We start from the raw sequence: 15,848 nt of genomic DNA on the forward strand, positions 1-15,848 counted from the left end.
CTATATCTCTCTGTAGGTGCCATATACAAGTCTATGTATTTTATATGCACTGATTAATTGAATCATTGAACAACTTCTGAAGCGGATACTTATTATGCTCATCTTGTAGGTGAAGAAATATAATTCTGTGTTTGATTCTAATATCTTTATTATGTTGTTTTCAAGTCCCCACAGAGGTTAGAAGCAATAAATTAAGCGGGGGGTTGGCTGGACTCAATTATAAGGCAGACAAATTGATGGCAACAACAAGGAAGGAACAGAAGTCTTTTGAGAACAGATGCAGAGCAAAAATTCCACCCAAGAGCAGAGCACCAAGATGTACTTGTGCAAATCAGCAATGACTAGCCTCTCAGCATGGTTCTCTCAAATTATTCTGGAAATTCAGGATAACACGTATAAGATATAAAAGTGATAAAAATAGTCCATTTTTTGATATTATATTTTTGAATATTTTTACATATTATATTTTCTAACTGAGAAACTCTAGAAAACCAACTTTAAAAGTCTTATACCTAATACACAATGTGGCAAGACCATAAAATAAATATACAAAAATATATCCACGTCTTATATAAAAGCAATAATATTATGTACTCTACCAATAAAAGGGACTTCCCTGGTGGCTCAGACGGTAAAGCGTATGTCTACAATGTGAGAGACCTGGGTTCTACCCCTGGGTTGGGATACCAATAAAATAATTCATTTATATTAATATCAAATGTACAGTATAGCTAGAATACCTGAAATAAGAAGTAAGAAACTTCTGTGAAAAAAAACTGCAAGCTTTACCAAGAGACATTAAGGAATTAAGAAACAAAGTAAGATGTCTACTTTGTTTCAGGGTGGAAAGAAATAATGTTATAAAGATTTTAAACTTTTTCCAATTTAATTATATACTGGACTAATCAGAACTCTTTCAGTGGCAAGAGAAGAACCCAGATAAAAATAGATTAAGCAAAGCATACACCCCCCCTCCCCCACCAAAATCCCATTTACATACTGGGAGTCTGAATATTTTATCTAGATTCAGGATCAGGCAGATTCAGGATGCAAATGATGTTTGCCGGCCCGTTTACTATGTTTTCATGGTCTGTTGACTCTCACACCAGCCCTCTTCATGTAGCAGCAAAACAGACATGGGCAGCTACAATCTGGCATTGCCTTTATCCCAAATGAAGAGAAAGTAAGCCAGCAATGAAACAGTAAATGTAGGTGATGATCAGCAGTGGCAGTGACTGATGGCTTGCATAGGAAAATAAGTCCTTCACACATTCTCTGCCCCCTCAAAAGAAGTGCGTAATAGCTCTTGTGAAGTATTCTTGCCCCCAAATTCTAAGCGGAATAAGAGAAAACTCTGACTCTATCTCTTTAGAGGAAATAAAGGGGAGAAAGGAACATATAAATGGCACTGCAGAGTGTCTTCATCCAAACATTGAGGGGATCTACTGTGGGAAATCAGTGCTATATCTTCATCAAACCAATTATGTCAAGGAAAATGTATAAACAGCGAGGGGGGAAACATACACATTAAGAGACTGCAAGGCGCACCAACCGATCACAGTTGGTGAACCTTATCTGAATGTTGATTGGATACTTAATGATACTGCGGAGCTATTGTTGACCTTTCTAATTTGTGATCAATTGTTTAAGAGACCTAATTTTTTGGAGCAAGGCTTCTCAACCTTGGCACTACTGACATTTAGGACTAGATAAATCTTCTTGGTGCATTGGCCCCATAATCCCACTTCTAGGACATGCTCTCAAGAGAATCAGAAAGGTAAACTGAGACGGATGTGCAGAGTTGTTCCTAATAGGCAAGTTATGGTATCAGAACAAGTGCATATGTGTTGGTGGAACCTATATTGTCATTCAGAGGAGAATATGAAGTGAATTTTGGCACATTCATGTAATAGGGTATTTTGTATCCATTTTAAGTAACATTTTACACAGAATTTTTACTGGCTTAAAAAATTCTTGTGACATAATATTAAGTAAATGCAGCAGCATTTCCTCTCTCTATATATAATTTTTTCATGGAGAAAGACTGTATAGAAACAAGTCAAAATATTAAGTCGTTACTTCTGCATCAGGTATTTTTAAAGTATGTCAGTTTTTACATTTTTTGCACATTATAGATTTTCTTTCATAAGTACATGCTTTAATTATGATCAGTGAGACAAGAAATATCTATCTTCAAATTGATAAAGGGCTGGAAATTCATAGAAAACTCACATTTAATTCTTCTGAATAATGAAGAAAATGTTACAGTATTTTTTTCATATGGAGGAAGTGTGGAAAATACATAATATCACAAGAACAATGTTTAATCAGAAGATTTAATGTAAAATGACCCTGGTGCTAGCAGGGCTAACTTCTAGGTACCTGGTGAATCTAGCATGGCATAAATAAGCATCAGTGCGTGCTGTCAAGTCACCGTTACCCTGCATGTTGCAGCACGGTATTGGCATTCTGTTTTATATCTAATTTGACTTGTTCCAGTTTGAAACCATAAAACAGGACTGAAGATTTTGTTTCCTTATTTGCAGGCCTCCAGACAGTGGGGATATTCCGAGTTGGAAGCTCAAAAAAGAGAGTGAGACAAGTAAGTGAAAAGCAGAGATGATATTGTACGTTTCACTTGACTTTTAGGTGAATTACCTTGTGCAAAGTTCGAGCTTATGCAAATTTATTTCTGAATATCTTTTCTACACCATCTCACCGATTATAGTATAATTGAGTCCCAAGAAGTAAAACATGAGCTCAGAAGCTCAGAAAGATTTAGGATCATACAATTGAAAGCACAACGTCTATATGTGCCCCTGGCATGTACAACAAAACAAAACTAATTTATAAACATTTTATTGACACTGTAAATGCAGGAGATTCAGAGAGTACCTGATCAGTAAGTGAAAATAAATAGAAAACAATTATATAGTGCTCATTTCTACTAAACTGCAATATGAGTAATCCCGTTAATATCTTCTCTGTGAAAATGCTACATTTATAGCTTTAACTTCTCAAAAATAATTGTATTAATTTTCTATGGAACCACTGATTCCCCGATTCATCTTCTATGTGGGGATTGTAACCCCTCAGTTTCCTTCAAAACTTTCCAGATTTCTTGCAAAAGAAGTTTGGTATTAGAGCTTCAGAAGCAGGTTCCTATGATTAGGCAGATATCTGTGTTCATGACAGCTTCATAAAAGACAAACCTTCCTTTGAGAAAAAAATTCATATGTTGGCTAACAGAAAATTAAAATATTATTTTCCCTCTGTTGGTTCCAACAGAAAGAAGTATGGAACCCAGAAATTCAAAAATGAAGCCAAATGAAAATAATTTTTAGTTGGATGAAGCTGAAGAAATGATATTTGTTCATATTATTGAAACTAAGTGAAATAAATGCCTTCTTGTGTCTTTTTCTGTCCAGACAAAAGGGGTTTTTCAAAAGAAGTATGTTTTCTGTTTGGTTGGTTGGTTTTCTTTATAATAGTCACTTAAGAGACTACTGAACAACAGTTAGCATTTCACAATAGGACTAGCAGAAGAAGATGGCATAGTAACATTTCTTAGGCCTCCTGTGCAGAACTGCAGAATATTTTCAAAAACGTTACCTCACTGAATTCGCCCACCAGCTGAGAGACAAGCCCTTTTCACCCACTTCTGAGGCTTAGAGAGAAAGACATTTAATTCAAGACACACAGTTTAGATCAAGCTCTTTCCACAATCCTTTCTTTCAGCACGCACACGCATGTGTGTGTGTGTTCTCGCTCAGAAAAGAAACACGGTATGTTTGAATGGTCACAAATAGGAGTGGTGCCAATGGAAGCCTTCTTCATTCTGGCTGCCTGGTGCACACTAAGGACAAGTGACCTGGAATTGATGAGCCATTCAGGACAGTAATGGCCATTCTTATCAGGTGGCCAGGTGGCTAGTGACAGACATTATTCCTCAGTTATATCTTTATTCGCCCAAGGGAAAACCTTTGCATGGAGATTTAATTATGGACTCTCCAAAAAAAATTATATATCTATAATATAATAATAAGTGGTCAGATTTCAAGCATGAAGTATGCTCCACCTCACCATTTGATGTTATTATATCACTTCGATAAGCCCCTACACTTTTTCTTCAGAACAACTGTCACAGTATTAAGAGCTAATTAGTGACTGATGAGATTACCAGTTTATCATCTGACTGAGCTGGAGAAGGGGAAGGGCTTTGCCTCTTGACTCATCACCGCACTTTGAGGACCTTTAACAGGGCCCGGTACCCAGCAGATGGGCAGTGCATCTGTCTTGAATGAACGACAGAGCACGTGAACACTTACAGAAGTGTACTGCCTAGAGCAGATTCGTAAACTCACTAACTTATTTTAACATCAGAGAACAATACCTAAGAGAAGTTGAGCTGTCCAAGATGAAAGTAGGGTGTAGAGTTATGACTTCCTTCTGGCTATTGTGTTTTCCTACTGTGATAAACGCTAAAGGAGTGAGGATAATGATGAAGGCAGGCAATCTTCCTGGAAAATGTTAATAAAGCTACTTTGACAAATCTAAGGCAGATTTTATTTAGTTATTGTCACCTTTCAAGGCTCAGAGAAACAAATGGTTTCTCAGGGTGTTTAATTTCATTGTTTGCAGAAAAATCTCTTTGCTTCCTTGTCTAGTATTTGTGGAAAATGTCAGAATTCCAACGTGGTAAAACTGCTGACATGCAAAACTGCTATACAATGGATTAATTCCTCCCTCCCACAGTCAGAGTTGACCTAACCCCTTAGCTCTTCCTCCCAACCTTCTGGATGTCGTTATCAAGCCCTGCTGCTTGTGTCATTAACAGTAAACCCACTGATACTTTTATTTAATAATGTATTTCCTATGCGTGTGTGTGTGTGTGTGTGTGTGTGTGTATATATATATATTTAAAAGTGAAAGTGTTAGTCACTCAGTTGTGTCGACTCTTTGTGACCCCCTGGACTGTAGCCCATCAGGCTCCTCTGTCCATGGGATTCTCCAGGCAAGAATACTGGAGTGGGTTGCCCTTCCCTTCTCCAGGGGATCTTCCTGACCCAGGGATCGAACCCAGGTCTCCTGCATTGCAGGCAGATTCTTTACAGTCTTAGCCACCAGGTGGCTATAGATATATACACATATATATGGGCTTATATGGGTTTCCCTGGTGGCTATATATATATATATATATATATATAGTGAAACTAACACTTTCACTTCATATATTTAGGGCTGGGTTTGCATAGACTCTATAGATCAAGGTCACATGTTGTTTGCTCCTCCTTCCTGGGGTCTGGGCGAGGCCTGGGTAAACCTACTCCTTGAGGCTGGGTGTCACAGCCCTTCTTTTGCTGGGTGCTGAATGTTGAGGTGTGCTGTTCTGAGACTGCCACTGGAACCATTGTCTTTCCAGCTACGTGAGGAGTTTGACCGTGGGGTTGATGTCTCCCTCGAGGAAGAGCACAGCGTCCATGATGTGGCTGCCTTGTTGAAGGAGTTCCTAAGGGACATGCCAGACCCCCTGCTCACCAGGGAGCTGTACACAGCTTTCATCAATACCCTCTGTATGTAACCCAACCATCTGCGGGGATGTCTTACTGGGATGTCCCACTCACTCATCAAAACCTTGTGCATATGTTTCCTAATAGCTATTTTGACCTGATTTATCTATCTCTAATGATCGGGCCATTGGGGGAATTTTCTGAGACTTACCCTGGGGAGAATTGGCAGGAAGAAAGTTGCCATGAAACAAATGGAAGTAGCCAAGAAACACTGGACATGCCTTCAGACAACTCTAGGATAGTAGAAAGTGCTACAAACTGATGCTTTGGAGTATCAGAGTGGATTGAGTCCATGCCTAAAAATGAGTTTGCATTTCTGGAACCCAGAGTGAGAAAGGGGGACGGGAAATATTCCAGGCAGAGCCCAGAACCAGGACTTGCAATGTGGCTGGTTCAGGGCTAGAGGCATAGATCCCCAAAGGAGAACAGGAGGGCGACCGGGAGGAGGAAGTGGTTGGAACTGTGCGAGCCTCCGTGCGTTCCTTCCTGCTGCAGGTGAGAGGCTCACAACAGAGAAGAAGACCCTGACTTTGTACCGGGTTTCGCTTATTGCCAACAAAAAGACTACCTCTTGTGTACTGCTCAACAGACCAGGGGCTCCAATCTGTTAGAAACTCAGATTTTAGAACATTCCCACATGGTTCACAAATGGTCTGTGATCCCTAAAGTTTGTGAGGATTTCCACCAAGGGAAGGAAGTAGAAGAAAGTAAGGGAAATGAGGTTACCTTTCTCGCCTGGATTAGAATGATTTCTGTGCATGTTACATTTCCCCAGGTCGCGTTGATCTTTCTATCCCTCATAGAACCTTACTGTTGAATTGCTAAACCAATGGTGGGGGGCAGGAATGAAAGGTGACTTGCCTTGCTAATCCCTTTCTGAAGACAGTTGAGCCAGAAGGGAGTGACCTCCGTCTTCACTTACTGAGAGCCCCTCTTCTTGCCTTGCTCAGTGCTGGAGCCAGAGGAACAGCTGGGCACCTTGCAGCTCCTCATCTACCTGCTACCTCCCTGCAACTGCGACACACTCCACCGCCTGCTGCAGTTCCTGTCCATCGTGGCCAGGCACGCCGAGGACAACGTCAGCAAGGACGGCCAGGAGGTGCGCCCCTGCTGCCGCCACGCATGCGCGCCTCTTCCTTTTTCCTGTTTTGAAAGGGAGAGCTGAAAAAGAATAAGGCGGCTTCTCTGGTGGCTCAGCAGTAAAGAATCCGCCCGCCAAGGCAGGAAACGTGGGTTCAGTCCCTGGGTCAGGAAGATCTCCTGGAGGAGGGCGTGGCAAGCCACGCCAGTATTCTTGCCTGGAGAATCCCATGGACAGAGGGGCCTGCCAGGCTACAGTCCATGCAGTCGCACAGAGTTGGACACGACGGAGCGACTAAACAACAATGCATCTCAGTGCCACCTGGTATCAGCTGCTAGAGACAGGTTCCCCGCAGTCCTCTGGACGCCTCTGGAATGTTCTTGTTGGACTTGGCCCCCAACCTGAGGTCTTAGGCTCTGGTGTTCTTTGGTACTTCAAGGTATTTTCCACTTTCTCCCTTGAACAAAGGAGAGATGCTGGCCTCAATTTTAAGTGACCTATTCAGTTCAATTCAGTCGCTCAGTTGTGTCCGACTCTTTGCGACCCCATGAACTGCAGCACGCCAGGCCTCCCTGTCCATCACCAACTCCCAGAGTTTATTAGCGAGCAACTTATTTAATCTTAACCCTAACAGGAAACCTTCTTCCCTTTTTTGAAACCATGCAGTCATACTTGTCCCTGACCTTTTATTCCCCAGGAGAGCTCAGACCCTTTACTATGCTAACATGCATTGTAAATCAACAAGGAGCCAAAGACATTCCAAGGTTACTTACCTCAGAAGCTTTCTATTTTAAATCCTATTAAGCAGAACTCAGCTGTGTCATGGATTCATTTCTGTAATTGTCAGGTTTCTTTCCCTATATGTAATTTTTTTTCGCTTTAATCCAGAAAAGCAATTCTACCTTTCTTATCCTCATCGTCCCTATCAGTGTGAGAATAGAACTTCCCTGAGTTAGCCGTTTATCTCCATAGCAGTTATTAGTGAAACTCTGCTGGCTTCAGGTTTCATAATATGACACTGACACCTTCCTTCAGCCCACACTGCTCTTCACTGGATATACTGTAATTCGCATAATTGTTAAGTAGTTATATTACCCGACTGGGTGTCAGCCTTTATTGACTATAAGCTATAGAATCATCTGCCTAATCACTGGGTTAAGGCAGAGCCCTGTCTGGGTTCCCAGTTACATGAAACGCCTCTCTGACATTTCTTAAGTACTATGTGTGAAGGAAGTCAGGTTTTAGGTGATTTAAGAAGGCACTGAGGAAAGCAAAATGTCCAGTGGAAATCACTTGTGCCTTTTTAGAATCATTTCCAGACTTTCTTTCAGTCCAAATGCTAAACAAGACTGCATTGCCTATGGCAAAGAAAAGAAAACATCCTTGCATGTGTGCGTGCTAAGTCGCTTCAGTCGTGTCTGACTCTCTGCAACCCCATGGACTAACACACCAGGCTCTTCTGTCCGTGGGATTCTCTAGGCAAGAATACTGGAGTGGATTGCCATGCCCTTCTGCAGGGAATTTTCCCGACCGAGGGAGCAAACCCACGTCTATTACATCTCCTGCATTGGCAGGCGGGTTCTTTACTGCTAGTGTCGCCCGGGAAGTCCCTCTTTCCCCGGAGATGATGGGGGTCCCACCCTGGTTGTAAATACTTGGTAGCTTTATAACTCATTGATTCTGTGTTCTTGGACAAATCTGTTAACCTCCTAAACCTGGACTTCCTTATCTAAACTTTGGACACAAAACTTCTTCAACTGCTACTGCACAGTCATTGAGAAAACTAGTTTATTACAAGGCATAGAAAAATATGTGGTGGTAACAGCAAAGTTGTACGGGAAGCAAGAGATGACAAGGGTTTCTAGACACTCTTAACCTAAACCTTGAGTCAAAATGAAGGACCAGTAACCAAAAATTAGAGAGACAGAGGAAATATGAGGAGAGCATTGCTTCTGTGAAATGTTCAGAAGTTACAGGAAGATGTAGCCCACACAGCCATCTTGGACTAGAGGCTGCAGTGTGGGAAAGTACTGATGAGGTCTGAGAGGAAATCGGGCTAAGTTCCCAGAGTACTGAATGCCTTTGCCAGTGGTAGGTGGTTGATTCTTTTAAGCCATGAATCTTTGGAAGGAGTTGACTAAGGTGATATAATCTATGTTGTAGATTGGTTTGAGACAGGAGGAAAGTGAGTTATGAAGTTTTCATAGGAATAGCACTGTGAAAAACAGCACCTCACATTATAAATGTTTCCATAGAAGAGTGGCCTTGGTATCTGAATCGTGTATGTTCTGAGCACCTACTCTGTGTTCCTCTAAACCAGTGAGCATCATTCAGGAATTTTCTAATTCATGTTCCCGGAACGCCATGGCATCCTAGGTGGAGGGGGTAAAAACACAAGGCAAATATAGAATTAGAAATCTCAACACAGAGTCACTGCAGAACTCCAGAGATGAAGTGATGAACGTGGACCAGAAAAGTTAAGAATCGCTTTGCGGGGGAGATTGAATTTAAACACCATATTAAAGGGTGTGCAGGGGTTGAGTAAGCAGGCCACAGAAGTATGGCCTGGGAATGGGAGTTAGCTTAAAACCCCTTCTGGTAGAAAAGAAGGGTAAGGAAGGAGGAATGAGAGAGAGGTTCTTTATTCATGATGTAAGTTGCTTTGTTATGAACAGGTAGAGAACTCAGAATGGGCACACTGGAGTGAGAGAAAAATTCAACCGTAAAATACAGTCAAGAAACCAAGCAGTTTTCAACTTTTGCTCTTACCTGTTTGTTAGTTTGTGCTAGGTGTGTTACCTGTCTCTTGGGCAGTTATTACGCATTGCAAAAGGAAGAAAAATGATGCAGAGGGTCAAGGAGCTTGGAGGCCCACACAGGCTCTGCCAGCACCTTACTATGTGAAATTGTTTTTATAAAACAGAGGAAGAGGAGGGAAAATAGAGTTGGGGTAGGGGGAGACTTGAACTTCCTCTTTTATAAGATGAATATCTTTTCTAATAGGTGCTTAAACTCCCATGCATCACTGACGGTATCTTAAAGATGTCTAAAAGAAGGGTGTGAGAAAAATTATTGACCAGTAAATGAGTGCTTTAGGGGGAAAAAATAGTGGGATTTTATCAAATGTTTTGCTATCTTGGGTTTGTTTTGCTTTATTCCATTTTCTTCAGTTTGCTATTTGTTTTGCTCCTTAGGGGAAAAGAGAAATTCCCAAATGCAAGAAAGATTTCATTTCCTGTAGAGAGAATATTGCAGGGACATCATGGAAACGTCTAGAGCAGTGGTTTTCAGGTTATCTAAGAACTCCCTGGCATGGCATGGAATATGTGGTGTGAATGTATACTTTTTTTTTTTCTTTTTTGGTGAGAGGGTCCATAGCTAGCCTCCAGTTCTTCAGAGAATCTTATGAGGCAAAAAGAAGTTACAGACCACCAGCACAGGGCTGGGATTATGGGCCTTTGATGAGATACAGGCCTCAAGGAAGTGGAAGCTTGGCTTTGGCTCTGTAGCAGGGTCAGTACCTGACTCTCCTCACCCTGGCCGGGCTTTGGAGCCAGTTTTCCCATGTGCCCGCTGTGCTGGCTCTGCCAGCAAGAGTGAGGGGCAGAGGTTGCCTGGAACCAGGCTCTGTGCATCCCTTTCCTTGTCTGTAGAATAATGATGACCGCAGCAGCGGCTTCATCTTGTGAGGAGTGAGAAGGAATCGCAACAGTCTATGCAAAGCCCCTAGCCCAGTGACTCTACGTGCTAAACTTGAAAAATTTTTCTATTTTACTGACATATAGCTGATTTATAGTGTTGTGTTAATTTCTGCTGTACAACAAACTAATTCAGTTATATAGGTACATTCTCTTTCATATTCTTTTCCAAGATGGTTTATCATAGAGTAGGGGCTCAAGTAGGGCTTGCCCGGTAGCTCAAATGGTAAGGAATCTGCCTACAGTACAGGAGACCTGGATTCAGTCCCTGAGTCAGAAAGATCCCCTGGAGAAGGAAGTGGCAACCCACTCCAGTATTCTTGCCTGGAAAATCCCACGGACAGAGGAGCCTGGCGGGCTACAGTCCATGGGGCTGGAAGAGAGTCGGACCCAAGTTAGCTGTGAGCACGCATTGTATATATCTCCCTGTGCTCTCCAGTAGGACCTTGTTGTTTATTCCATTCTATGTTCAAGTTTACTTCTGCTAATCCAAAACTCCCAATCCTTCTCTCCCTCACCGACATGCTGAACTTTTAATAAATGTGAGCTATTCATATTCAGCTTAGAAATGATCTAGGATGCTTATTTAGAGATAAATGTTTTCCCTGAATTCTCTGATAAATAATGGAGCAAGCCCAAGTGCACATTATATTAGCCAGTCATAGAGAAAGGTGATGGGGGCAAGCAAGAAAGAGAGAGATGCTGTAACATGGGGGACAAAGGTGGATGCCATCTGTAAGCAAATCTCCTTTCCAGTTTAAAAGACAATTAAGTAAAACCAACCAAAACAAAAAAAGTGTTAACAAACCACAGCATCGTGGTCTGCAGCTGGAATCTTGGTGCATTTTAACAGCAGGCTTGTGTTGCATTCCCAAAATAGCACCAGGAGAAGACAAGCGAGCGGAAGCAGGGTGCAGGGTTCTGGATTGTCCTTATAATAAACATTCTTTGCAAAGAAAACAAATTCTTCTATTTGATCATGTTGTTGTTGTTTTAATTAGAAAACCCCAATATTACTTTAAGAGGGGAAGGGGAAGCATTCCAAATGCCTCTGAGTTTTAAAGGGATGAATTTGAAAATAGAGCACATTTGGTTTTATCCTCAGCCATGAGTTTCCAGGAAGAGAAATGAAAAATAATATGAAAACTTGTCAAGTTTTATATCGATAAAATGAAACAAAGGAAAAACGGAATTGAACCATTGTACATAAAGGGCACTTTCTTAAAAGTTCCCAGTGTTTACCACATGAAATCATTCCATTTGGCGGCAAACTTGAAAACGGCCTCGCCTTCTAAAAATAACACACCCCTTTATCTTTACTTTAGTGGTAATGATAAAGAATCCCCCTGCCAATGCAGGAGACCTAGGTTCGATCCCTGGATTGGAAAGATCCCATGGAGCAGTGAATGGCAACCCACTCCAGTATTCTTGCCTGGAGAATCCCATGTACAGAGGAGCCTGATGGGCTACAATCCATGGGGTTGCAAAGAGTTGGACACGACTGAGCTACTGAGCACCCACGCAGGCAAGTGCCATGCTGGGCTTGCAGGGCTGGGTAGCCATCCACTCAGGGCTCCATGGGACAAGGTGGGGACTCCAGAGGCTGAGTCTTAGCTGTGAGTCAGGAATTGATTCTGTGTTTGAATTTTATGCTGTCTCTCGAAGAATTTTATACCTGTCTCTCGAAGGCCATGCAGACCTTCCCAGGCAAAGGAACCTCCCCAGGCATTCACAGTTCCCATACTTACCTGGGCATTTATAGATTTTCAACAGATTTCAACAGGAGAAATAACTGGCCTAGATCAGTGGTTCTCAACCTGGAGCAGGTTTGCCCCTCAGGGGACACGTAGCGGTGACTTTCATCTGGCCCTCACCAGGCCTTCCTGTAGCACCCTCTGCCTTGCTGAGCTTCCTGGGGTGCCTTGGCATATTTTATCTATTTCTGTCTTTGCATACAGTGTTCTCACCACTGTGGAGGTGCCCCCTGCACCAGCTCCTCTGTTTTCAGCCTGGCGAATTCTATTCTCCTTCAAGGTGTTGGGCAAATGTTGCCTCTCTTTGGAGTGTCTTCCCTGGGGCCTCCAGAGTTGATAGTTTCATACTTTATCCTCATGCATGCGTGCTCGGTCAGTTCAGTCGTGTCTGACTCTTTTTGACCCCATGGACTGTAGCCCGCCAGGCTCCTCTGTCCATGGGATTCTCCAGGCAAGAATACTAGAGTGGGTTGCCATTCCCTCCTCCAGGGGATCTTCTCGACTACTTGTAATTGATCAATTGCTTTTCTCCTCTAGAATGTGAACCCTTTAAAATAAGGAGTGGTTTGTGATCTTTGTTGAAAAAAAATTTAGAATAATTAGAATCCATGAAAAATGCCTCTATCTATGGTGGGTACTGAGTGGATGGAGTAATAAAGAGATGATGAGTTGATGGATGAAGGGATAGATAGAGGGATGGATAGATGGTCAGTCAAATTGATGAACATCAATATTTTTTGAGAGCAGACAGGATAGAAGTTTTATATAGTACCAGTTTCACAAAAACAGCATTCTAAAATTTTACTCAGTATGCTATTGATATGACCACTGAGCTATGAACTTCAAGATGTGAAGCAAAGGGAAAATGTGATGCCCTTCATGGATTCTGACAGAGATGATGTGGTCCTTGCAGAAAAAAAAATGAGAAAGTAAAAAGATTCTATCGATTATTTAACCACTCAGTGTTTTGAAAAGCGAAAATCACAACATTCTTGTATCCTCTGCTTCTATAGGTCACTGGGAACAAAATGACATCTCTAAACTTGGCCACCATATTTGGACCCAACCTGCTGCACAAGCAGAAGTCGTCAGACAAAGAGTTCTCAGTCCAGAGTTCGGCCCGCGCTGAAGAGAGCACAGCCATCATTGCTGTGGTGCAGAAAATGATTGAAAATTATGAAGCCCTGTTCATGGTGAGTGTCCCGTGTTTGGCAGGACATCTCAGTAAGCTGCCTGTTGATTGCCTCTTGGTGGCATAATGAAACAGGGACACCACCTTTTGGCTCATAGTACTGGTCATTGACTGAATTCCCTGGAAGCCAGGCAATTTCAGTAGGAATAGAAATGTACCTACCTATGACATCACTGTAAGTTTATGATTCCACGTTTAAACAAACATATCCAAATTATAAATTTCACTTCATTGTCTCCTAAACAATAGTCATGTTTTGGAGTCACTTGATTAATTGTATAGCAGTGTCCTTGCCCCCAAAATTGATAAAAAGACTTCTTTTTGGAATTATATGTAGCCCCCATGAATTCATGTATTTATAACTATCTTCAGCAATGGCCCCTCCTCCAAGGTCAATCGAAGATTCTGCTTCCTGCATGAAGCTCTACCTATCTTCCCTGTGTCTTTCTCACATCACTTTGCCATGTCACTTCTCTGTCCCTTGAACCCTATTACTGTTCCTATTGATGTTTATCTTAACATTGTGTTGAAGTCATGTATGGCTATTTCCCCTAGTAGATTATAAACGCATTTAAAACACAGGCTGTGCCCTTGTTATTGCCTCTCTGTATCCTCTGTACAATTTTGGAAGGCTCTCCATCTAGCAGGCACCAGTAAATATTTTTTTGATTTGTATTGAATTCCTGGTTCCTGTTTTCCTTCAGAAAAACTTCATTGCTTGCTCCCACTTCCCTTGGATCATTAGAACAAATGCCAAGTCTCTTCTGTGTCTATTCACCACTCATAGCACATATCAAAATTTGTAGGAACCTTCTTGATGGTTCTTCATACATTTCTTTTTTAATTTGCAAACACTTACTATAGATCTTACCTATTCCACTAGAGCCTTTGGTGGCTTTCTTCAGCTGAGTGTGCTAATTCCCTCTTTTGAATTTCCCTAATATTTTGTCTATGTTTATCAAAGGCTTTGTTTTATATTTATTTCCATCCTTGTCTTATATCAGTTATTTTTGTAAATTTGAGAGCCAGTGGTTTAGAATATTTGCTCTCTCTGTTGCACCTTTGTGATCATGACCGAGTAATTCAGTATTCAATAAGCATCAATTTCAGTTTTGGGGAAATGGGGAAAAAATTAAAATATGACCTGTTTCCCAGGGCGGTTCCCAGAATCCTTTGATATGTGAAAGCATTCTGCAAACTGTAAAATTCTATGCAAATGTTCATCAATAATTGTATGATTTGGGCAACCCAAATTGGCTCAGATCTCAGCACTTCAGTACAATAGACACAAATATCACAGAAATTTTAATCAGATGTTTAGTGGACAGCCTTCCTGCTGGTGACATAGGGACCCTAGCTCCTTGCATTTTGAGACTCTTCAATCCCCTAGGATTTCATGGGCCAGACCTAAAAGGGACATCCATCTTGCCCACTCCAATCCTATTGGCCAGAACTCAGCCACAAATTGTACTTCACTGCAAGGGAAGTGGAGAAATGAATTCCTTCTGGATGCCCAGGAGGAAGTGAAAATGGATCTACTGCAGTGAAAAGTTCACTGAAGTAGAAATGTGTCTTGCTCCTCTTTGAGTCTCTGAGGCACTGCCTATGTGTTGCATGCAGTAGACTCTCAAAAAAAAAAAAAACCATGGAAAATTTCATGAACTCTGTATAATAAATTTCAGGGCTTCCTTGGTAGCTCAGTAGCAAAGAATCTACTTGCCAATGCAGGAGATGCGGGTTCAGTCCCTGGGTTGGGAAGATCCTCTGGAGGAGGAAATGACAACCAACTCCAGTATTCTTGCCTGAGAAATCTCATGGACAGATGGAGCCTGGCGGGCTACAGTCCATGGGGTCACAAAAGACTTAACACAACTTAACAACTAAACAGCAACAACAATATAAATTTCACCCTTCAGCTAAAATCCTCGTAATTAATTACATATTTGGGTAAATCAGATGTTTGAATTTTTCAACATTTTCATCAAATTTTAAGTCACATATCATCTTGCCAAGTAGTCTTGGCATTGCTTCATGCTCTGTAGATTAAAAATAATAATAATAATACTGCTTGTCAATCTGAATTCCATGCTCTAAATTCTGTATTCTAAGCAAAGTTCTTTATGTGAAACCACAAACCATCAGACATTTCTTTTCGCCTCAGATACTAGCAAATTGCCTCATGGCCTCCTTCAAAGTCTAGTTGCTGCCATTTTAATTGTTCCATTCCTCTCCTTCCATTTCCTACTGCCTAGATTATTAACAGCACCAGAAGAATGTCGATACTCAAATCTTTCCCAGCGTTTTCCAGATCTCATCTCTGTCTGCCATTCCCTGTAGAGACTGATGTCAGAATTCTCTTGGGTAGTAGCTCATATTTGCACTCCCCAGTTGTGATCTGTACTTCTCAACAAGGCCTTCCGTGGCCACCTTGTCTAACATACAGCCCACAACCATGCACGCACATCCTCACTTCCTATTCCCTCTCCCTGCCTTTTCCTCTTAGCACTCATCATTACTCATAAGGACTTTATTCATTTCTCTTGTTTGTGTTTC

General features: G+C 41.6%; 1 protein-coding gene across 3 annotated transcripts in view; it reads left to right on the forward strand.

Moving 5' to 3' along the window:
• ARHGAP6 (Rho GTPase activating protein 6) overlaps window positions 1–15,848 on the forward strand; it is a 535,940-nt gene that overhangs the window by 490,994 nt on the left and 29,098 nt on the right. For all 3 annotated transcript variants that reach the window (XM_052662938.1, XM_052662939.1, XM_052662940.1), the window contains exons 6-9: window positions 2,547–2,602; window positions 5,423–5,573; window positions 6,521–6,669; window positions 13,117–13,296. In XM_052662938.1, the coding sequence (XP_052518898.1) occupies window positions 2,547–2,602; window positions 5,423–5,573; window positions 6,521–6,669; window positions 13,117–13,296 (536 nt within the window). The remainder of the gene's footprint in view (window positions 1–2,546; window positions 2,603–5,422; window positions 5,574–6,520; window positions 6,670–13,116; window positions 13,297–15,848) is intronic.

This window comes from Budorcas taxicolor, chromosome X (assembly GCF_023091745.1).
Source record: "Budorcas taxicolor isolate Tak-1 chromosome X, Takin1.1, whole genome shotgun sequence".
In the NCBI taxonomy this organism is placed as follows: Eukaryota; Metazoa; Chordata; class Mammalia; order Artiodactyla; family Bovidae; genus Budorcas; species Budorcas taxicolor.